The following is a 23,946-nucleotide window of genomic DNA, read 5'->3' as shown; positions in this document are numbered from 1 at the left end:
CCGCCCCACTACAGAAGCAAATCAGCACTGGACACTTGGCAACAGGTCATTTAGTTTCCATCGATGAATACAAATATTTAAGCAAGCACATGCTCACTAGTATATTAACTTGAGTCCCTGACCCAAGGGGCTTACAAGTCACATACAGAATAATTCTGGACAAAATGCATAAGTTGCAAAAAACGTTGACTGATTTCCAGGTATGGGGCTGGAAAGAAGTTTTCCACCAGGTCAAATTGGCAGGGACCTTGAGATTTTTTGCCTTCCTTTGCAGCATGGAGTGTGCTGGGATAATTTGGGCATATCTCACTTAATTCCCTGCCATTACTAGGGTCTCAAGCAGTGATGGTACCTTGATCTCTTATGTTCTCTGCCAGGCCACACAACAGTTTAGTCTCCTCAGGAATGAAATGCTTTAGTCTAATCGAAGTTATTGGGTTCAGTGAGGTATCTGGATTAAATTTAATGGCTAGTGATATTCTCGTGATCAGACTAGATGACAATGTTCACTTCTGGCCTTGAATTCTTGTTAATCCTTCATGACGAAAGATGATGCTGACAATGGTATTACGTCTTAAACTATATGAAACTAAGGCCTGGCCTACACTACAGGCATAGGTTGCGTGAAGTCGACCTAATTACATATGCATCTACTCTACCAGGTCCCTTCCACCAATCTAAGTGGCCTGTAAAGTCGACTTCTGTACTCCACCTCCATAAGAGGCATAGAGCTTCGGTTAATCCCCCACACTGGGAGAGAGGCTTTCCCAGATTAGAAAACAGAAAAAGAGGACTCGGGATGACATTTTTACCAAGATAATCAACACCTCTGGGACAGCCAAGGCTGAGCTCAGAACATGGAGAATTTCTCTCCCCGAGAAACTAAACATGGACAGCAGAAGTGCATCCCAGGAGCAGCAGTGTGCCACACAGGAGGAGATGCTGTGGATTATGAGGGCCAATCAGACATGTTGGAGCGTCTGGTTGAGCTTCAAGAAAGGCAACACAACTCTAGACTCCTTGCAGCCAAGAAAACAGATCAAGAAAAATATGCTCTTTATTTATTCATTCAACACATGGTTGGTTGGTTCATTTTACAGAGGAGGGGGAAAAAAAGTAATGGGGAGATTGGTTTGGGAAGGAACAATGCAGGTAAGCTTCACACGTTACTGTGGCTCATTGCTGAAATGGGTTTTCAAAGCCTCACAGAGACGCAGAGCCGGTCTCTTATTAACGTGGTATCTGTCTGCTCAAAATCAGCTGCCAAGCAATTGGCCTCAACCACCCACCCCGGGGAAAACTTTTCTCCCTTTGTTTCACAGATATTATGCAGCACACAGCAGGCAGCAATAACTATGTGAATACTGCTTTCTCTGAGGTCTAACCTACTAAGCAAACAGAGCCAGCAACCTGTTGGTGTCACTAGGCATAGCTACCAGGTAACTTGGGTGAGTGGAAGCCATAAGTGCAGATGAAACTCCTGCGCTCTGGGTCTAGGTGAGCCACAATAACTCCATCTTGTGAACTCTCACCTACTTCCATGCTAACTGCTTACATGCTGTAGCAGAAATGTAACGGTCAGCTTTTCTAGCAAAACTTGTCGGGGAAAGGGGGAGGGAGAAGCCTCTACGTCTTAGCCTGCGAAGGCCGAAGATAAGCAGACGAGTGGGAACTGTTCTAATAAGCCACAATGTGTGTCTGCTGTAACTGCTCGAGAAGGGAGGGGTAGGAGGGGTAAAAGGAAGTAACAGAACAAAGGCTTGCACAAAAACAGCTTGGAATATAAAATGGGACACTTGCTTGTATTTGCTGTGCTTGATTTGAGACATTCTGGTTTCCTAGTGCCTATTCAGAGCTCTTGAATAAATTTGGTTTGCTTCTCCACCCCTGGTGTCTTCATTGGTGCAAAGCACACCAGGCAACGAACCCCGCTGTTGCCCCCTCGGGCCCTTTTGGGCCGGCAACAAAGCTTTTAAACGTCCAAAGGCACATTCCACCACCATTCTGCACTTGCTCCTCCTATTGTTGAACCACTCCTTACTGCTGTCCAGTCAGCCAGTGTATGGCTTCATGAGCCATGGGAACAAAGGATAGGCTGGGACTCCCAGGATCACAATTGGCATTTCAACATCAACAATAGTTATTTTCTGGTCTGAAAAGAAAGTTCCTGCTTGCAGCTTTCTGAAGAGACTTGAGTTACTGAAGATGCGCACATCACACATCTTTCCTCACCATCCGACATTGATATCAGTGAAACTACCTCTGATCCACCAGCTCTTGCAACACCATTGAAAAGTATCCCTTTCAGCTTATGTACTCTTTGGTAAGGTGTTCTGGTGCCAAAATAGGGATATGGATGCCATTTATCGCCCCACTACAGTTAGGGAGCCCCATTGCAGCAAAACCATCCACTGTGATTGCCCAGAATCACTACCCTTCTTAGCAGAAGTCAATTAATGGCCCTGCAAACTTGGATCACAACAACTTCCACAGTGCATTTACCATCTCCGAATTGATTCCCCGCTGACCAGTAACTGTCTGGCATTGCAAGCTTCCATGGAGCGATAGCCACTTGCTTCTCCACTGTCAAAGCAGCTGTCATTTTAGTACTTCTGCACTTCAGGGCTGAGAAAAGCTCTGCACAAAAAGTTCCTGGAAAGTGTCTTCTACATTTGAAAGTTCTGCAGCCATTGCTCGTCAACCCATAGCTGCACAACCATGCAATCCTAGTCAGTGCTTGTTTCCCTGGACCAGAAACGGCGCTCAACTATGTTCACCTGATGTGCAACTGCCACCAGCAACTGCAAACTGTTTCGCTCTATGGCTTGCAGAAGGGCTGGTTGTGTGACATTGCAATGTTCCGCGTGGCAGCTCCTGTCTCAGCTTCAGGAATACTGCAGGTTAGGGGGATCAGGTGTTTGTAATGCTAACACAAGTGCACAACTGAGCAGGGTCCATGTTGCTCGGGCTATGGGATATGCGCAGCTAAGCCGCCGTATAGATCAGGGAAAGGAGGGAGGAAAGTGCATCCTGGGAGACCAAACTCATGTTCCCATTACCACCCATGACAATGTTTTGGTCCCATGAGGCGTTGCAAACCCTACCCCAAATCCCATTAGTCTAGTTGAACTGTGGGATAGCTATGCAATGATACACAGAGCAGTGCACTGTGCAAGCACTGCTAGTGAGGACACACTTCACCAAGACAATAAATGTGTTGTGCACATGCAAGATTGACTTAATTAATTTGAAGGCTCGATGTCAACTTACACAAAATAGACTTCACTTTCTAGTGCAGACATGATCCAAGATGTGTCAACTTACTGTTCTCATTTTTTAAAAAGGAAGACTGTTCTAACCATAAGAGAGGACGCTGATGGGACGCTAATGTTCATCGTTTGAGAATGAACTGCAGTATCTTGGATGACAGAAGACTTGCTACCTCATAACTATGAGAATTCTTCACAAAGTATTTTATGTTACAAGTCTGTTTAGACACACAAACCAACAAGTTTAAGTGACAACGGCTAATTCTCAGAACATGAATTATATACGGTTATGAAGGAGGTGGGAAAGGGTTTTCCCCACACATTTGCCCTGAAAGGGTTAATGAAGACAAAGAAGGGGGCTAATTAACCCAACAGGCCATAGGTGAGAAGTATCAGGTGACTAAGTAATCCCCTGAATGAGGGAGGGAGCTCAGCTGAGGAGGAATGAGCAGGGTTGGGCTATAAAGGCAGGAAACTGGCAGCAGAAAGGAGCTGCTGGGCAAGTCTGTAGTCACTCCCTGGGAGAAGGGAGGTAGGACAGGACTCAGGGAAAGGCCCTAAGGTCTAAGAGGCAACAGACCTTGACTGCTGGCTAGAGGGGGTCTCATGCGACACCTGGAGTAGAGGGCAGGCCTGGGTTCCCCAGCCAGACACTGAGGGGCTACGAGGAAGGCTGCCTAAGCCTGTTTATTTATGGAAAAGACTTTCCAACCCCAGTAGGTGAAACCATTGGGTGACCTGGCTGGAGGCAGTCACGAAGAGGCAGCAGCAGCTTGCAGAGCGAGAGAGGTTCTGCAGACCTACATAGAGAGGTGGAAGGATGACATGCAACCATGGGAATGGGTATCAACCTTGCAAGCTATTCCCCTGAACTAGTTGGAGGGGGCACCATCTTGGCAGTCAGTGGAGCACTCCATCACAGGGGTTTTTTTTTAAAAAGAAAAGTACAAGATAGTATTAAACACTACTTTAGCAAGCCATGCAGCCCTAACAGGTTAACCCAATTTTTGCACGCCTTAAATGTGATTACTACATTCATTATGGGGTTTGCCTCAGACAGTTATACTAGTTGCCCTATGACGAAGCAGCAATTGGTACAGAGTTCAGCAATTTAAAACCAATGACCAATACTGACATTTTTACTGGGTGCATCTAGACCAGGGGTAGGCAACCTATGGCAAACGTGCCAAGGCGGTACGCAAGCTGATTTTCAGTGGCTCTCACACTGCCCAGGTCCTGCCCACTGGTGCAGGGGGCTCTGCATTTTAATTTAATTTTAAATGAAGCTTCTTAAACATTTTAAAAACCTTATTTACTTTACATACAACAATAGTTTAGTTATATAATACAGACTTCTAGAAAGAGACCTTCTAAAAACATTAAAATGTATTACTGGCACGTGAAACCTTAAATCTGAGTGAATAAATGAAGACTCAGCACACCACTTCTGAAAGGTTGACAACCCCTGACCTAGACATATCATAGACCAGTAACCATTTTTTCCAGTTTAGCCAGATTTTATCGGTTATATTTTAGCTTTTCATTCAAACTGGCAGTATTAAAAACTGTTTTTAATGGAGAGACTGTCTAGCAGCAGTGAAGATACGCTAATGTTAAAGTTGTGGAAGATATTGGGTTAGTCACCGAACACAGCAGAAGCAAAACTTTAAGTAGTCTTACCATATCATCTGTCAGTGTCTTGATATTTAAATGCTGTAAATTAAAGAAAAAACAAACAGTCATGTCACTACCTTACTTTTAACAGTGTGTAGCGAGGCAGTGGAATACCCCACAGCCGCGCTGAGGGCCAAACCTCCCCTAACGTAGGCGGCGCCACCGGGTCCGGCACCCGCCCCTCAGAGGTCACGGCGCCGACCCGGAAGTATAAAAGCCCACCTGCCAAGCTCAGTGGAGAACAAGCCGGAAGAGAGAGCAGACATCTGTGGCTGAGCTCCCGCTTGGGAGACAGCAGCAGGCCGCGACCGGCCTGCTGACTCACCAGGCCAGCTGAGCCTACCCCTCACCCGTTACCCCGAGGAGGACTGGCCAAGCCTGCCCCTTTCCACCTACCCCGAGGAGGAGCCGAGCCTGCCCCTTTCCTGCTACCCCGAGGAGGAGCCGAGCCTGCCCTTCGCTACCTACCCGAGGAACCGATGCTGGTGGAGAGCACCGAGGACACACACTAGTACGGCCCAGGTACCCTACGAGGGTGAGTGTGGAAGTAGCCTGGGGGCAGCCGACCCCAGTCTGGCTGCAGCACTGCCAGAGCCTACGTCAGTGTGTTGCGGCCAGGATCCCCACTGTCAGCAGCGAGTTTCCATCGCTGCTAGGGCCCCGGGCTGGCACACAGTCGAGTGGGAGGGCCTGCGTCCCCCCTGCCACCCACTCCTTGGGTGGCAGACTCCCCCTTTTCCCTAGCCTAGAGAGGCTGGGACCTGTTGCTCATTGACTCAGCCCCTGTTTAAGGGCCTGGGTTCCTGACTGCGTGGTTGCTGCCCCACCCTGATTGAGGGCCCAGGGCTTTTTCTGACCTATTGGCTCAGCCCCTGCTTAAGGGCCTGATCCCCTAACCGTGTGTTTGCTGTCCCACGCTACCACTGGACCAGGACTGACGGCGGACCAGAGCGAGGCGGTGGGATACCCCACAGCCCTGCTGAAGGCCGAACCTCAGCCGAGACTACTACACAGCTGTTTTACTTTAAGTGGATTTTTTTTTAAATCTACAAAAACAGCAAAAGTTCAATGTGATTGAAGCCTTAAAACTATTTTAATAAACTAATTTTAAATTAGTACCTCACAAGAAATTGCCTAAGTTAGTATTACTTCTATGGTTTTTTAGGGTATTTTTTGGTTTTATTACGGGGAGGAGGTGTTCTTGGCGCTACTGCTTACTTACAATTGACAGCAAATCATTTGAGACACACAACCATTTATATTTTCCAATCTCTAACAAAATTGTATAGTTACTGGACTCGTACTTGACTGAATGGAAAATAAAGCAATACCATGCAAGTACAGCCTAAAACAATTCACATCTTACCTGGTGACCTCTGATATGTGAACTCTAGAACACCTCCCAGTAAATCAGGCACAATACAAAAGTGTCTTTTGGTTCTAAACTAGGGTTGTCAATTAATAGCAGCAAATGCATGTGATTAACCCAAAATAAATTAACTAGATTAAAAAACAAACAGTCACGATTCATCGCAGTTTAAAATTGCACAGTCAAACTATTAAAAATATTTTTGGCCGTTATTCTACATTTTCAAATATATTGATTTCAATTACAACACAGAATACAAAGTGTACAGTGCTCACTTGTATTAAATACAAATATTTGCACTGTAAGAAAGATAAACAAAAGAAATAGTATTTTTCAATTCACCTCATACAAGTCCACTCAGTCCTATTTTTTTCTAGCCAAATCACTAAGAGAAACAAGTTTGTTTATATTTATGGGAAATAATGCTGCCCGCTCTTATTTATAATGTCACCTGAAAGCGAGAACAGACATTTGCATGACACTGTCATAACCATTGTTGCAGCCACTGTTGCAAGGTATTTACCGGCCAGATATGCTAAACATTCATATGCCTCTTCATGCTTCGACTTGAAGGCTCTCAAGTTTTACACAAGAGATTGCACTACAGTACTTCTATAAGGTGAACTGGAAAATATTATTTCTTTTGTTTATACTTTACAGTGAAAATATTTGTCAAATAAAGTGAGCACTGTATACTTTGTATTCTGTGTTATAACTGAAATCAATATATTTGAAAATGCAGAAAAACCATCCCAAAATATTTATAATTTAAATTGGTATTCTACTAAGTACAATTAAAACTGTAATGGTAACTTTTTTAATCTCACAATTGTGATTTTTTTTTTAATCGTTTGACAGCCCTATTCTAAACCCTTTTGTGCGCACCATAGTTAAGAAATTCTCAAGTTGAAAGGAAAGTTGTTAGCTGCTCCATATATTACCTCTACTTGCTGAGGTCTCTTGTCCTTTAAGGTAGTTTGGGAGGGTGCCTGTACTGGTGTTTTCCCAAGATGTGACAATATTTATCAGCTAAGAAAATAAAATGCTGCCCCATAATACAGCTGCCACCAGACACACAAGGGATCTACCAAGCAATGACCTAAATGCAGAGGAATAAGAGAAGGAATATTTATGGGAAAAGTATTAAGTGTTCAGCATTGTCCTTACTCTGCCTTCTCTGAAATCAACAAAAGTTCTATCACGGGACTTCAATGGGAGAAAAGTTAGAAATTTTCCTAAATGTTCAGCATTGGCCTATGTAAACTTACAGTGGGATGATTGCAAATATTGAGGATGAAATGAGGACAACTGGGTACAATAAGAGAAAATTGTCTTATGACGACCTTTTATCCAGGTCCCTCAAAGTCAGTCTTCACAGTGGGTGTTCCTCATCTCCACAGCAACTAGAGGCAGAGTCTTTGTTCAGAGCCTGGGCTTACGACCACCTTTTAAGAAAAACCCTTCAAAACAATAGCTTTCAAAACTAAAAATACTGTCGTCCTGGAGAGTTCTCCCTAAGAAGTGGTCCTAAGCCCAGGCTCAGAACAAATATCTGGTCTGCCTTCAGTTGCTATGGAGACAGGGAGCCTCCATTGTGAAGACTGACATGAAGGGTCTTAAATGAAAGGTCACAGTAAGACAGAATTTTCCCTCTCTCATTCCATTCCACATCAGATGTGTCACTATGTTTTCTACGTTACACTAATAATCTTTAGTGAAGGAGGGGGGATTAAATTTATCCATTAAGAATTCAAAAGAAACCTACAAGTTCTAGGACACCACTGCATAACACCTTTCTACCAAAGCAATAAATACTTCAGTAGGGATGACTCAACTCTATAGTGTCTGAGAAAGTAGTAGAGTTCAAACAGTGACCAGAACAATCACGGTGGGGCATTGTGGGACACTTCCTGGAGACCACTAAGGTCAACATAGTTAACGCAGGGTCTACACTGACTCTGCATCACCCTAACTACATGGACCTAAGCACTACACCTCTTGTGGAGGTGGAGTTATGTTGGCGTAGTGGGCAAGTTACATTGGCAAGAGCAACATTTTCATATAGATCAGGTGTGGCCAAACTGCGGCTCGTGAGCCACATGAGGCTCTTTTACAGTTAAAATGTGGTTTGCGGGGCCTCCCCATGCCTCTCATTCTCCACCTACCTGGGGCGGGGGAGATGGGCTCAGGGCTTTTGCCCTGCAGGTGCGGTGATGGGGCTAGGGGCTTCCGCCCAGTGGGAAAGGGGTCCAGGGACTTCACCCCCATTCTTGCTAAAGCCCCAAGCACCAGCAAGCGCCTCCCCTGGGGCTGAAGTCTCAAGCCCTGCCACAGGGCAGAAATCACGGGCATGTGTGCCTGGCTCTCAAACTTCTTATCATCATCATATGCGGCTGGGAGGATCAGTAAGTTTGGCCACCCCTGATATAGATGCTTAGTGTTAAGTCAACATAAGCTGTCTTGTGTCAACTTAACTCTGTAGTGTAGACCAGGCCTTACTCCAGAAGCCTTACAACACATCTTAAGCAACTGCTTAGGGCCATGCTAAGAGCCTGGGTCTCATCATCTGGGGAGAAGCAACTATAAGAAGAATTTTTTTTCTTAAGCGGATGACCACGAGGGGCCACAACTGGGACACTGAACAATGCAGGATAACGAGCAAACAGCTCAGGAGGAACTAGACTCAAACCAGGGATGGCAGGAAGAAGTCCAGCAGTGGAAATGTCACCTATTCATTTTCTGAGGAACTGGATAGGATTTTGATTAGTTACACTACAAATCAATGCAGGAAGGTTGTGGATCCCACTGTCCACTCTATTCTCACCCCCAAAGAATGACCAGCAAAACTCAGAGGAAGTGCACAAGGCGGCCGGTGAAGAACTGTCCCTGGAAAACCAGGATCTGTTCATGACCCCAGACCCTGGCACTGGCCAGGTATACTAACTCCCCACTTAATGCTGTAGTTATGTTCCTGAAAAAATGCGACTTTACATTAATTGTTATGGGGAAATTGGATTAGCTTAAATAGGGGGGGTTAGGTTCCAGGGAAATTTTTTTCACCAGACAAAAGACTATTATATATATACACACACACACACAGTGTAAGTTTTAAACAAACAATTTAATACTGGTCGACAGCGATGATGATTGTGAAGCTTGGATGAGGTGGTGAAGTCAGAGGGTGGGATATTTCCCAGGGGATGCCTTACTGCTAAATGATGAACTAGCAATCGGCTGAGTACCCAAGGGTTAACACATTGTTGTTAATGTAGCCTCATGCTCTACAAGGCAGCACGAACGGAGGGAGGGGAGACAGCATGGCAGACAGAGACGCACACCACGTGAGAGAGAGAGAGAAAGAGAGATTGCCCCTTTAAGTACACTGACCCCACTCTAAGTACACTGCCTTTTTAAATAGATCAGCAAGTTGAGGCAGCAGCTCCTGCCAGCAATTTCCTTCCATCCTGAGCCCTGTCATTTGTCCCCCCTACTCTTTGGAAATGGGGTAAGCGGGATGCAGGTGCAGAGGGAGGGGGACACCCTGACATTAGTCCCCCTCTTCTTCCCCCCACCTTGCACAGCAAGCAGGATGCTCAGGAGAGCAGCTCCAAGGCAGAGGGCAGGAGCAGCACATGGCAGTGGGGGGAGGGACAGCTGAACTGCCAGCAACTGATAGCCTGCTGGGCAGCTGCCACACAGGGAACTTAGGAGAACAGGGAGTTGATAGGGAGACTGCCAATCCCCCTGGTTCCAAGCCCCGACCAGCTAGCTCCAACAAGCTGCTCTTCCTGCAAGCAGTGGACAAAGCAGGTGGCTGCCAAAAAACATTATAAGTGAGCATTACGCAACTTTAAACGAGCATGTTCTCTAACTAATCAGCAACGAAACAACGTTGACAGGGACGACTAAGTGAGGAGTTACTCTACAAGACTAGCCCAATTCCTGCTGTGCAGAAATCTATACTGATCCCCAGCCAAAAACCCAGGCTATGATAGAGAAGGGAGATCCTCTCAAAGGAGCCTTGGCGTGGAAGTCTCTCTCTTTACAACTGATCATCATTATTGTGCTATATTGCCACACTAGCTTCTGTTCCGGTTGCCCCTTGGCTTTAGGCATTTTAGGCAGACATGAGCTTTAGTCTCCAGCCTCTGCAGTCTGTAACAGCTGTCCCAGCCAGGCTAATGCCCTGGCTATCAACTGTTTTCAAGTCCATACTACAGAAAGCATATGCCCACCCATCCATTTCTTTTCCTTCCCCACATCTGTCCTGCCTAGCCAACACACCGCCACCCCAAGCCCCATTTGCCAGCTCACAATGGCAGCCAGCAGCATGGTGCAGCCTGCACTCCAGCCACCCTTTGGTGGCATATTCCAATACTGAAAACATTAATTTGTGCGAAATTTAGTCTGAGACAGCGGTCACAAGAAAAGAAGTTTGGTTAGCATTCTCACTTTACATGAGGTACACATTATCATTGTATACCTATAAGGGTACAAGGACCACAACTCCTTGCTTATTAATAAATGCCCTTCAACACACATTCTTACAGAAAAAGAGCTTTGCCTTAGGGATACCAAATCTCTTAATGGCTGCTCTTAGGCTTACATAGAGAACGACTGGGAACTATGTGCTTCAGACAATGATTACATAACCCTATATATTTTGCTACTAACTTTCACCATGGAACAAAGCAGAATCTAAGCTAGGACTGACAAATTGCTCAATTTTTGTCTGGACAGTATGGGAGCTAACTACAAAGTCATTCTCCCCAGTGTAAGTCGCAATTCCCTGGCACTCCTGCACCACCATCTTAGTGACCAACTTATCTTGCTCATCTGCCCTTTGCCTTTTTGAAGAAGACCATTCTCTTCCTTCAACTCTACCCACCTCAGTGTAATGTAATCGAGTCAGGACAGCACAAAGGGGATGTAGAAGGCATTACTATCCAGCTAATACACCAGATGCCCACGTGCTAATCTCTGACATAGTATTAGCAAATCTGCAAACCCAAACTGAAAACAGAATTCCCACCTCCCCCAGTCTCTAAAGTACAATGCCAAATCCTAGCAGCATATCCTACAAGACAAAAACCCCAATACAGCCTCCTTATGCACATACTACTTACCATCGCTGAGATTCCCCCAAAACTGGGAAGAATCTCAGGGAGGGGAAATCAGAAATGCATATTAAAAAAAAAATCCTAGAAAACAAAAGAGACATGTCAGTCTCTTTTGAACACAAAACATGATTACTTGTTTTTTTTCTCCTATGCCCACAGCCAAGGCACCCACAGCGGCCAGATCATCAGAGACAGGGCCTATATCAACAATTGATCAGGGAGTGAGAACAGAAAACTCAGGATGATATGTTAAGGTACCTCACTGCAAAGTCAAACAAACAAAAATAAAAACAGGCAGGGAAATGGAGGCTGTACTTTGTATGTGTGTGGGGGGAAGGCTCTCCAGGGAGATTATTTAAGTGGCCAAAGAGTGTCACAATGACCAGGGATAATGTTACTATAGCAAGAAAAACTACTGAAAGAGAAAGGGACATGCAGAGGCAAATCCTGAAAGCAAGACAGACCCAGAATGCTCTGCGATGTTACATGCTACTGTTTAGGGAATAGACAATGCAGGGTTGTAAACTAGGACCCAGCCATGTTCTGCAACCTCTGGATAATACAGTATACTGGGAACACCAGAAACTCCTCCCCCGCTGTACTGCCACAGCGTTGTTCCCAGAATTTATTCCCTTCACAGACCCAAACTCAGGGCAATAAGAACAGCTGCACCTGCGAGTCCAGCTGTTTTGAGCCATTTAACGCCCCTAATAACTTTGAACTTTTCCTGTTTGAAGTCTTCTAATGTTGAGGGGTAGAGGGAGAGAGGCAAGGCACCTACACTTGCTTGTTACTTAAATCCCCCCTCACTGTGTCATTTTGAACATTTCATTATTGTTCTAATTAAAGAATGTAATATAGCAAAGAGAAAAAAATTAAATATAAAAATGGTTGAAGATTCATTTTTAAGAGTCAATGCATTTTACACAGAAAATCTATAGATTTTAAATTCATAGGATTTTTTAGGCATAAACAAAATAAAATAAGGATTGCCCAATATTTCACTTCCACCACTCAAACAACACTACAGTGCTCACAATCCATTCCACCCACCCTTCACGGGTTAACAGATTGATGTCATGTTGCACTTTTTCCAGGTCTGAGATTCGGAACTAAGAGCTATAGACATCCCTGACAATATTGCCCTGACAGTTTCCATTTTCTACTGGAGCCTAGCTAACTGCTGAGTAAGTCTCTGCACCTCTGCCCAATTTTCCCGCCTCTCATCATTAAAGCTTTTTCCCTTATTCTTACGAATGTTGTGCAAAATGCAGCATGCAGCTCTAATCTTAGGCACATTTTTTCCCCTGTAGACTCTAATCTATTCCACAGACAGTTCCGCCATCCTTGCAAAGCAGCCAAACACACAATCCAACTACTTCATTCTCTGCCATAAATCATTAAATTGGTTTGGAAATACCAGCAGCCATCTCTCTACAATTTAGGCTGATATAATGACTAAGTAAGATTCTGTCATGGAGGTCACGGAATCTGTGACTTCCAGAGACCTCCATGACATTTTCCTCCTCAGCCCCAGGGCACAGGGGCTTGAACTATCAGCTGGCGAGGGAGCCCTGCAGTTGCCCAGACACCGCAGGGGGACCCCACAGCTACCAGCCACCGGACCATCGCTCCAAGCTACCATGGGCAGCAGGGGTCCCGGCAGCAGTGGGTGCTGGACTCTTCTCCCTACCCATTTTGTCTCAGTTATTTTTAGTAAAACTCAGGGACAGGTCACAGGCGTCTGTGAATTTGTTTATTACCCGTGACCTGTCCATGACTTTTACTAAAAATATCCGTGACAAAACTTTAACCTTAATAATGGCTACCAGAAACAACTTCCCATTAGGGAATGTTTAAAGGGATTGGACAAAAGAAGCTTGAATAGAAGGGTTTGACAAACAGATGAATGTTCACCAGCAGAACTGTAGACTTTAGTGAAGATGGCAGATAAATATCTAGCTTTCTGTAAAGTTAAGTAAGGAAGCTAGCAGACACTTTGCTCACCCAGCCTGGAGAGGCCTAAGACTAACAATTTACAGGCTCAGCATTAAAAAAAAAAAGTGAGAATACACCAGATTCTTATACTACTTAAAATACAAGAGTATTCAAGATATCAGAAACTACTTTTTAAAGAGCCATCAGCTTTCTGCAAGCAAGACCCCAATACTAAGGGGGAGGAAGGAAAAAGGAATCAAGTACGAGTCATCTTGTGGGAAAGAATGCCTTTGACTTTCACACACCTTCAATAGGTCCTTCACAGCTACTTCTGAGGGTGGCTGCTCACTGTCTTTGAAGTCTTCCAAATTAGGAGAAGAGAAGCATACTCTGAAACCTGTCATAGACAGACTGTTTACCATATTCACAGATTGTGATGAACACGGAGTTTTAGAGCTGGGATTCATTGACCTCGAAATTTTGTGGTTGCAGCTAGATACACAAGTCTGGAAGTCAGGATTTGGAGGCCATTCAAATCAAGATTGTTGCATGGGGCATCCATTTTTCTGAATGGGTTTATATCTTTTGCAAACAATATGCCAAAAATTAAGAAGTCTAAGATGACTCGTTTTCCCAGGAGCCAGAGTTATTTATCTGACCCGTTCTCAGATTGGTTCAAAACAAAGAGAAACAAACCTTGGTTGGGTCAGTTCCAGATTATCCATTGGTAGCCAGAGCCAAGACATGAAATTTTCAGAGTCAGGGAACAGATTTGGCCCAGGAAATCAGATCTTTGCAGAAATCCAGGTCACCCAGAGACATGCAGTTCTAGACCCAATACCGATGTTGATTTAGAAGATATAAAGTCAAGTTCCAAGTTTGACAATTCTCTTAACAGAAAGGCTTCTCTTGTCCTTGTCTGTGATCACATGGAGATGAGCAAATCTCAAGGAAGAGATCAGAACATTTCTCTTTGACTCAACATTAGCCTCAAGATCCCAGAGATCAGCAAGATTTCTTAAGATTGTGGTTTCTTAATGAAGATAGTTTGCCAAGAAAAGATCTGGGATCGCATATATGCTCTCTTGCCTGCAGAATGCTATTACCACAGCAAACTCTGAAGGTCCAAGAGTTCACGTTAGCCCAAACAATAGGAATTGACTGAAAAATAAGGTTGCCAGTCTCAAGCCTGAACAATCTCATGAACCAGGCAATGAGATGTCATCTCTGACACTGAAGCACGTGAAGTACCTTTACTGATAGCCATTTGAGCAACCTACAAGCATCTGATATTTTAAGTACTGTTTCGGCCACTTTAGGTCCAACCACCATCTTACCTTCTCAATCTTTTGATAACAATTAAGTACCCAAATAACCTGTTTATTTGTGTGTGTACTTTTACCCAATACTATACAGGAGACTAGTATTTCTCAAATAAGGGGTCCTGAGCCAAAAGGGAGTTGCAGGGGGTCACAAGGTTATTTTAGGGGGCTCGCAGTATTGCCACCCTCACTTCTGCACTGACTTCAGAGCTGGGCAGCCAGAGGGCAGCAGCTGTTGGCTGGGTGCCCAGCTCTAAAGGCAGTGCCTCTGCCAGCAGCAGGGCGTAAGTAAGGGTAGCAGTACCGCAACCCCCCCCCCCCGACAATAACCTTGAACCCCCCCACAACTCCTTTCTGGGTCAAGACCCCTACAATTACAACACAATGAAATTTCAGATTTAAATAGCTGAAATCATGAAATTTACAATTTTTAAAAAGTATGACCATGAAATTGACCAAAATGGACCCTGAATTTGGTAGGGCCTTACATGTATGGGATGACTGCACTTATGGACTGCAAATCAGTGTGGAAGGGTTACAATGAGGAATCTGTGCTATTATAGTGGACTGCCCCTAGGTACTGTATTAAGAATCATTAACTGTTAGAAGTAGTTGTCTGGGATATTTGCAACTTTTATTTCTAGCATCACTAATAAAGTAAAAATAGAGAATTCTTGCTGCAGTCCTGGACAGAATCCAAAGCTCTGATCAACTGTATTCAGTATTGTACAGCCCCATTCTCTGTTCAATCGTGCAAACTCCCCCTCATTTCTTCAAAATCATAGTTAATGACTCACCATGTGTTCACAAAGTTTTCATTTGTGAACAGCAAGTTGTGACCATGACTAAGATCAGATGAACAGTTAAAAATCAATTTATGAAAGAGTAAATCCTAAGGTGCTCTTTTACAACTGTGTTAAGAACTGTGGGAGACATGTTGAGAAGTAAAGACTACGGTTGCAAGAAAGAATGTCAAATAGCTGTCTCAAAAAATATGAAGTCCAGTCCAAAAACATACTGATCAAGACACAGTCTATTATCCTTCCTTTCTATGATTATGAGAAAAATAATACTTTGTCATGTCAAAATAACTCACCCTGTGAAAGTAAATTTTTTACAGGGGATTTTTAGATAGTATAAGGAATTCAGAGTTTGAAATTAAAGAAATCATCAGTGTACAGGAATACCAGGTACAAGTTATCCCTGACCTAACTGTAAAGTCAGTCAGATCATTAATGACTATAAGAAACAAAATTGGTTAGACACTCACTAACTAAAGCAGTGGTCACCAACTTGTCAATCGTGATTGACTGGTCGAGCCTAGAGGGTCTCCCAGTCGATCGCGATCTCTGGCAGCATAGCGTGGCTGCAGTTAAGGCAGACTCCCTGCCTACACAGCCCCACACCGCTCCCGGAAGCGGCCAACTCAGCCCCAAGGGCGCAGGAGCAGGGGTCTCCCTCTGTGCTGCTCCCACACTGGCCTGAGAGCTTCAGGAGCGGTGTTTGCAGAGAGGGGCAGTGTGGAGCCATATGCCCCCCATGCCTGCCAGGTGCTGCACGGGCACGTTGGCCCCTTCCGGGAATGGTTTGGGGCCAGGGTAGGCAGGGAGCCTGCCTTAGCCTCGCTGCGCCCACCAGTAGATGCCGGAGGTAAGTGCTGCCCGGTGGGAAGCCGCACCCTAACCTTCATCCCTGAGCCCCCTCCCGGAGCCAGCACCCCATACTCCCCTTGCACCCTGAACCCCACCCTGAGCCCCGTCACAGAGCCAGCACCCCAAACCCCAAACCCCAGCCCTGACCTTCCAGAGCCCACACCCTACACCCCAAACACTCTGTGCCAGCCCAGAGTCCCCTCCTGCACCCAAACTCCCTCTTAGAGCTTGCACCCCTCACCCCTCCTGCACTCCAACCACCTTCCCCAGGCTCAGCCCAGAGCCCCCTCCCACACTGCAAACCCCTCGTCCCCAGCCCAGCGCTCACACCCCCTCCTGAACGCCAACCTGGTGAAAGTGAGTGTGGGTGGGGGAGAGTGAGCCACGGGCGGGGGGGGGGGGAGTGGAGTAGGCAAGGCCTCTGGAAAGGAGTAGGGTAGATCCTGGGTTGCCCTTATATTCAAAAATAAATTAAAATAAATTAAATAAAAATAAATTAATGGAGATATCCCATCTCCTAAAACTGGAAGGGAGCTTGAAAGGTCATCGAGTCCAGCCCCCTGCCTTCACTAGCAGGACCAAGTACTGATTTTGCCCCAGATCCTCAAGTGGCCCCCTCAAGGGCTGAACGCACAACCCTGGGTTTAGCAGACCAATGCTCAAACCACTGAGCTATCCCTCCCCCATGAGCATGGGCATAAAAAGGTTGGAGACCACTGAACAAGCGGATGAAATCTATTAGCCAGAAAACAAAAAGCTCCCTCACCAGCAAAATCTACCCGATAGTCTACATAGAAAAGTTTAGCAATTATACCAATATAGTTAGACATATTTAATGCTTCATGTGCGCACTCTTACTCAAGTTCTTTTAGTTTAGCTAAAAGATCTATCCAAGCAATATGAACTAAACAGGAAAAAAATATATACTCAATAAAATAAGAATATCTGGGGTGTGAAATATACTGATATAACTATGTTGATTTAAATTCACACTTCAGGTTATACCCAAACAAAAACTGTTCTATGAAGACCACACTTAACTTTAATATCTTTCTGAGAGATCCTGCCCACACTTAACAGCTGGGAAACAGTAGATGCTGTGGTCCTTAAAAAAACATCCTTAACCCAGCTGAGAGATTCTCACTTTCACTATCAAAATGTGGCTATAAAGAGTGCTCTATCTGAACTCCTTCTTAAATTATCCATTATGCAGCCTTCTAGGTACACTTTTGATTTTTTTTAATTTTCCATGAACAGCTAGTAGCTCCTGAACCCTTCTGTGTTAGTAGATCAGAAGCATTGTATTTAGTTTGTGACAGCAAACCCAGTTTACAGGAGCCCAGAGGTCCCCAACAAACAAACAAAATGTCCTTCGACACATACAATATGAATTTAAAGGAATACTGGCAACGTCAATCGTTGTTTTGAACCAGTTCTCTCTCTTCCCCAAGTCGACATGCCCGAGCTGTCACCACTGACCAGCCACTCGCTCAGGTGCGCACTCAGCATGCTGAAAAGAAAGCCCCATCCAGCCCCGCCTCTAACAAGTACAACTTTCCAGCCCCTCTCTCTGGGCTGTCAGCTTCCCCTCTCCCTGCAGGCCTCGCATGGCACTTGAGGAGAGAGGACTGTATGAAGCTGGGAAAGTGAATTTGGCAGAAGACGGAATTGAAAGCACAGCGCCCGGATATTTGTGATTTTAAAACGGACTCGAGCCCATCTTTCCTCCTGGGCCGGGTCGGGAGGAAAGGCAGCCACTGGGGCCCCGGGGCCAGGGAGAGGCAGCACCGCCAGCCTTAGGTGGTCAGCGTGGGACACACCCAGGTGCCCTGGGGCTGACTTGACCGGGCAAGGCCGGGATTTGCTTCCTGCCCCACGGACTAGGGCAGCAGCAGGAGCCCTGTGCGAGCGGCGGCCAGGGAGCCCAGTTACACTAGCCGCTGCTGGCCGCCTCACACTTACAAATTTGGGTTTCCTGCCGTCCACTGCCGCGTCCTCCGGGCCGGCGCCACTCCCCGCCCCGGGGGGCACCTTCCTGCGAAGCAGCTTGTTCTCTCGGCCGCCCCGGGCAGGCGGCGGCGACGAGTCGCTGTAGCGCTGCTGCTGCCGCCGCGGCTCCATGGCCCGCGTTGGTCTTTTTTCCCGGGCAGGTCGCAGGCGGGGCGGGTGGGTCACTGACTCGCCCAGGCCGGCGGATCCTGGGCTCTCCCCTGCTGGCCTCAGCCGCGCCCGGCGCGTGTCTGTAATTAGAGCGGCTTAGCTGGGCGGCGCGGGGGGGCTCAGGGTAAAGCCGCCGCCTGGGCCCGGCAGGGGATTTAGCCGGGAAGCTCCTCTAATCTCGGCCGCCTCCGGCTGCTCGCTCTGCCCCCGCGCTAGGTGCTCGGATCCGGAGAAGAAAAATCCGGTTGTGCGGTAAACGGCTTCTCCAGCGCGACTCTCCCCGCCGCAAGACAGTCTGCCGCGTCCGAATAGTCCCGCCACTGGCATTCCCGCCCCCTGTCTCCCGAACTAACCAATCAGGAACCGCGGGCGTGCAAGTCTGTTTTATCATTGGTCGGACCTTCTGTCAATCCCTGCCAATCAGCTGTTTGCCCGGCGAGGCTGAACCAGCGGTGTTCTTCGAACCACAGTTGCAGCCCCAGCCGGACTACATATCCCGAAAAGCAACGCGGCGATAACCACGCGGGGAAAAGTTAGCATTGCATGCCGGGAACTGTAGTCGCCTTTGGGTGGAGTGTCTCCCAGCTACGCACGGAGGGATTGGTGTACCCAGCAGAACTTGGGGCGGGAAACCAGAGCTAGGCGCTCTTATTCGTTGGGGGCCGTCAGCTCACGGGCGAGTCACGCTGACGTTATGACAAGGAGAGAGAACTGAGATGTGTGTGTGAAGTGAAGCTAAATATATGTCCACACGCACTGTCCACATAGGAATCAGTATAGAGAAAAACTAGCAGCTCCATTTCACTCCAGTTGCATTCACCATTACAAGGGTCCTTGCAAGTTGTCAGAGCAGTTCCCTCAGTTGATCAGATAGTATGCACCTCTGGTATAGGAGTTGATCCCTGTGTGCCACGGGTACTGGAGCAATTTGTATAATAGGGGTGCTGAGAGCCAGTGAACCAAACTGGAAACCCTGTATATAATGGAATCCACTTCAAGCCAGTGGGTGCAGCAACATCCCCAGTTCCAGCACCTATGCTGTGTGTCAGACAGATTCAGCCTTAGGATACTTTGAATAGAGTGACCACGTTTTACTTGAAAATGGGGAATGCTCATCTTCTAAGGAATTGTCCCTCAAACATTTCACAAACAAAAAACGTGTTGTTCAAAATTAACTCTAGGACCGGAAGAGGCTAATTTTCAAAGATGGGACACCAAAGGGCTATTGACCGACCACTGAAGACTTACTCCAGGACACAATACTAATTAACTTTGAACAACTCATAATTAAATTTAATCTACCTGCTCAGTTAGACATTTTCTAGATTCAGTTACTAAAAGAGAAACTCTACTCTTGGGGAGGAACTGATTAGAAAAAACGCATACAGTAGGACAGGTTAACCAAATAAGCTCCTATTTCTATAATAATAACTATATACCTCAAATTCTATAACCTAGACTCAAGATTTTAACATTCCTCTTAAAAATAATAGCAAGAAGTACTGTGAAGCATATCATTATTATTATGCATGTTACTATTTTCTTTCAATATTGAACAAGCATCTAGATCTACATTTTAGATGTTAAATGTGATTTTCAATTATCCTCCCTCATACATTGTTTATGGAGCTGTCATCATGACAGAAGACTAACAGTGAGATGACATAGGTTCTATTCTAACATTACAGTTATTTAAAATATTTATAAGTTATATGGAAAACAGGGTGAATTGTAAGGTGACAACATTGGTATGCTAGTCAAAACTGGAGAAACTCCAAGCCAATAGTTCTCAAACTTTTTTACTGGTGACCGCTTTCACATAGCAAGCCTCTGGGTGCGACCCCCCTCCTTATACATTAAACACATTTTTTATATATTTAACACCATTATAAATGCTGGATGCAAAGCAGGGTTTGGGATGGAGGCTGACAGCTCATGACCCCCCATGTAATAACCCGTGACCCCTGAGGGGTCCCGACCCCCAGTTTGAGAACCCCTGCTCTAAGCAACTTCAGAAAGACGTAACAAAGTAAATGGCCAGGTCAGTGGCAGATGAATTTCCTTGTTGATAAATACAAGATAATAGACATTGGAAGGAATTAACTCTATATCTGTGCCTATGTCCTGAATATTTTATATCAAATAACAGAAATAAAAGGCACAAGTCTCCTTTTGCTTCCATTATGTGATATAAAATACTTGTTACCCATTGTAATTTTTAATTTGTTGTTTGTCTTTAATGCAATAAAAATAAAATCAAATTAAAAACCCAGAATAATTACCATCACCTTTTCTAAAATAACTTGACTTGCTTAAATACAAAACAATAACAAGGAAACAGTACAGGCCTTGATCCCTCAATTTGTTCTATACAGGCAGACCCCTACACCCATGTGAACCCCATTGAAGTGTTCTGTGTGTGTATACCTATAACGTTCCATATAGCCTTTTGCAGGATTTGGGTCATAATATTGTTTTATGGAAGAATAGGTTAATTTAGAACAGGAGTTACAACCAAAATTATTATATGAATGTGTGATTTTTCTTAAAGTACAGTAAAGCACTTGTGCTTTGGTAGGTTTCTCTAGCGATTTAAATTCTGATTGGAATTCTTCATGGGGAGTATAATTAGCACAACACTGTTTAATGTCATGCTTAATTATTTTCCACAATGTTTTGATTAGAAAATTAATCTGCCTGTGTAGTGCAGATGATAGAGCTGTTTAAATGGGACCTTTTTAATTGCACAGTGGTAGAATGCAATAGTTGTACCAGTAGATCAGTTTCAGAATACCGTATTGAATCAATAGCAAGCAAATAGAGAGTAGTTGATTGGACATGTTGTAAAAATATAGTTAAATGTCATTAAGTAAAAAAGGTGATTATTTTAATCCTGAACACAAAGGGGTTTTAGTACAGTTATCAATTATTATTATTTTATAGTGCCCCCAACTGTGTTTGCTAGGTGATTCAAAAAAAATATAAACAAATTAACTCTACCCCCCCAAACCATCTAATTTTATACATTATATAATGCCAAGGAATCACACAATATGAAAGGGAAAGGGTGAGACAGAGAAGACTAACAGTAATAATATGATTATACATTTACTCAGTTATGGCATGCACATAGTTTGATAGTTCTGTTTTCTTGTTGTTTCTTGCATTTGTTTGGTTTTGGACCATGCTCAAACTAAACAGAGTTTTTCAACTGGACACAATACTCCAGATGTGGTCTCACCAGTGCCGAATAGAGGGGAATAATCACTTCCCTCGATCTTCTGGCAATGCTCCTACTAATGCAGCCCAATATGCTGTTAGCCTTCTTGGCAACAAGGGCACACTGCTGACTTATATCCAGCTTCTTGTCTACTGTAATCCCCAGGTCCTTTTCTGCAGAACTGCTGCTTAACCAGTCGTCCCCAGCCTGTAGCAGTGCATGGGATTCTTCCATCCTAAGTGCAGGACTCTGCACTTGTCCTTGTTGAACCTCATCAGATTTCTTTTGGCCCAATCCTCTAATTTGTCTAGGACCCTATCCCTACCCTCCAGCGTATCTACCACTCCTCCCAGTTTAGTGTCATCTGCCAACTTGCTGAGGGTGCAATCCATCCCATCATCCAGATAATTAATGAAGCTGTTGAACACAACCGGCCCCAGGACCGACCCCTGGGGCATGCTGCCAACTAGACATCGAGCCGTTGATCACTACCTATTGAGCCCGATGATCTAGCCAGCTTTCTGTCTACCTTATAATCCATTCATCCAACCCATACTTTTTTAACTTGCTGGCAAGATTATCGTGGGAGACTGTATCAAAAGCTTTGCTAAAGTCAAGATATATCATGTCCACCGCTTTCACCATATCCAAAGAGCCAGTTATCTCGCCATAGAAGGCAGTCAGGTTGGTCAGGCATGACTTGCCCTTGGTGAATCCATGTTGACTGTTCCTGATCACCTTCCTCTCCTCTGAGTGCTTCAAAATGGATCCCTTGAGTACCTGTTCCATGATTTTTCCAGGGACTGAGGTACACCCCTGTTGCACCCTCCTCCTTGTGTTTCCTCCCGGTATCCCATTTCTCCACTTACCTCTGGGCTTATGTCACTGTGCCCCAGCAAACCTAGTTTAAAGCCCTCCTCACTAGGTAAGCAAGCCTGCCTGTGAAGATGCTCTTCCCTCTCTTCATTAGGTGGATCCGTACTCTTCCTAGCAATCCTTATTCCTGGAACAACATCCCACCTGTCTCCTCATCTTGGGAGTGGTGGTCTTGGAACCCCCATCCCTAGAACAATGCATCCCATGCCTTCCAGTCGATGGGGTCTCCTTCTGATCCCTTCCCTCAGATAACTCTTCCAAACCATTCTCCGCCATAGTACCTGTGCAGAGAGCCTGAAAATGGCTTCTTACCTCTATTTGCACTGGGACTACATGGGTTCTCCTCTTTCTTCTTTGGAGGTCACATGCTGCCAATTTTCTTCACCATTCTGCACTGCCCTCTCTGATTCTTCAGCATGGATTATTAGCTAATCCAATCATACTATGTAACTCCAGTGTTGTTTCAAAGTGTGATTGCCCTCATTCCAAATAGCTCAAGTGTCATAACTCTAATGTACTAACTCCGAGCTAACTGTTGCAGTGAAGACAAGCTCTGACAGTTACACAACAAGGGCCCCAATTCTGCAAACATTTATGCATATATTTAATTTTATCCATCTGACTTCAATAGACTAATCATATGCATACACTTAAACAAGTGGATGTTTGCAGGATTGGAGCTTTAACTTGCTTGTCCAGAATCTCCCAACCCCAATCTCTTTTCTACACTAATGCTTAATTCCCCTTCCTGCCAGAAACAAACTGTCCATATTCTGGGATATGCAGCATAGTTGTAGCTGTGTTGGTCCCAGGATATTAGAGAGACAAGGTGGGTGAGGCAATATGTTTTATTGGAACAAGTTCTGTTGGTGAGAGAGACAAGCTTTCAAGCCACAGAGACCTCAAGAAGAACTCTGTTTGGATTGAAAGCTTGTCTCTTTTACCAACACAAGTTGGTCCATTAAAAGATATTACCTCACCTTACCTTGTCTCTCTCATATTCTAGAATGAGCCTGATCCTGCTGCTGCTTCTTCCTTCCTGCTAGGTCATTTACGTGAGTCTTAGAACCTGGGTCAGCTGACAAGCTCCCAGAGCTGGGCTGCATGAATAAAATAACACTGTAGAGATTCAGGGTATGTCTTAACAGCAGCTAGATACCTGCAGCTGGCCCATGCCAGCCAACTCGGGCTCCTGGGGCTCAGGCTGTTTCATTGCTGTGTAGATTTCTGGGCTCAGACTGGAGCCCCCAAGCTCTGGGACCCTCCCACTTTGTGGAGTCCTAGAACCCAGGTTCCAATCTGAGCCCAGAAGTTTACACAGCAATGAAACAGGCCTGCAGCACGAG

At 45.2% G+C, this 23,946-nt stretch overlaps 1 protein-coding gene across 1 annotated transcript in view; it reads right to left on the bottom strand.

The window, feature by feature from the left end:
* Positions 1 to 18,759, bottom strand: part of DIAPH3 (diaphanous related formin 3) — a gene marked incomplete in the record, with an annotated part of 517,573 nt that extends 498,814 nt beyond the window's left edge. Inside the window, 2 exon segments of the mRNA XM_034758385.1 lie at positions 4,950 to 4,982; positions 18,307 to 18,759. Of these exon segments, the coding sequence (XP_034614276.1) occupies positions 4,950 to 4,982; positions 18,307 to 18,465 (192 nt within the window).
* Positions 18,760 to 23,946: the final 5,187 nt, after the last annotated feature.

The sequence above is a fragment of the Trachemys scripta genome, chromosome 1 (genome assembly GCF_013100865.1).
Source record: "Trachemys scripta elegans isolate TJP31775 chromosome 1, CAS_Tse_1.0, whole genome shotgun sequence".
Classification (NCBI taxonomy): Eukaryota; Metazoa; Chordata; order Testudines; family Emydidae; genus Trachemys; species Trachemys scripta.
This window is presented reverse-complemented; position numbering and strand designations above follow the sequence as displayed.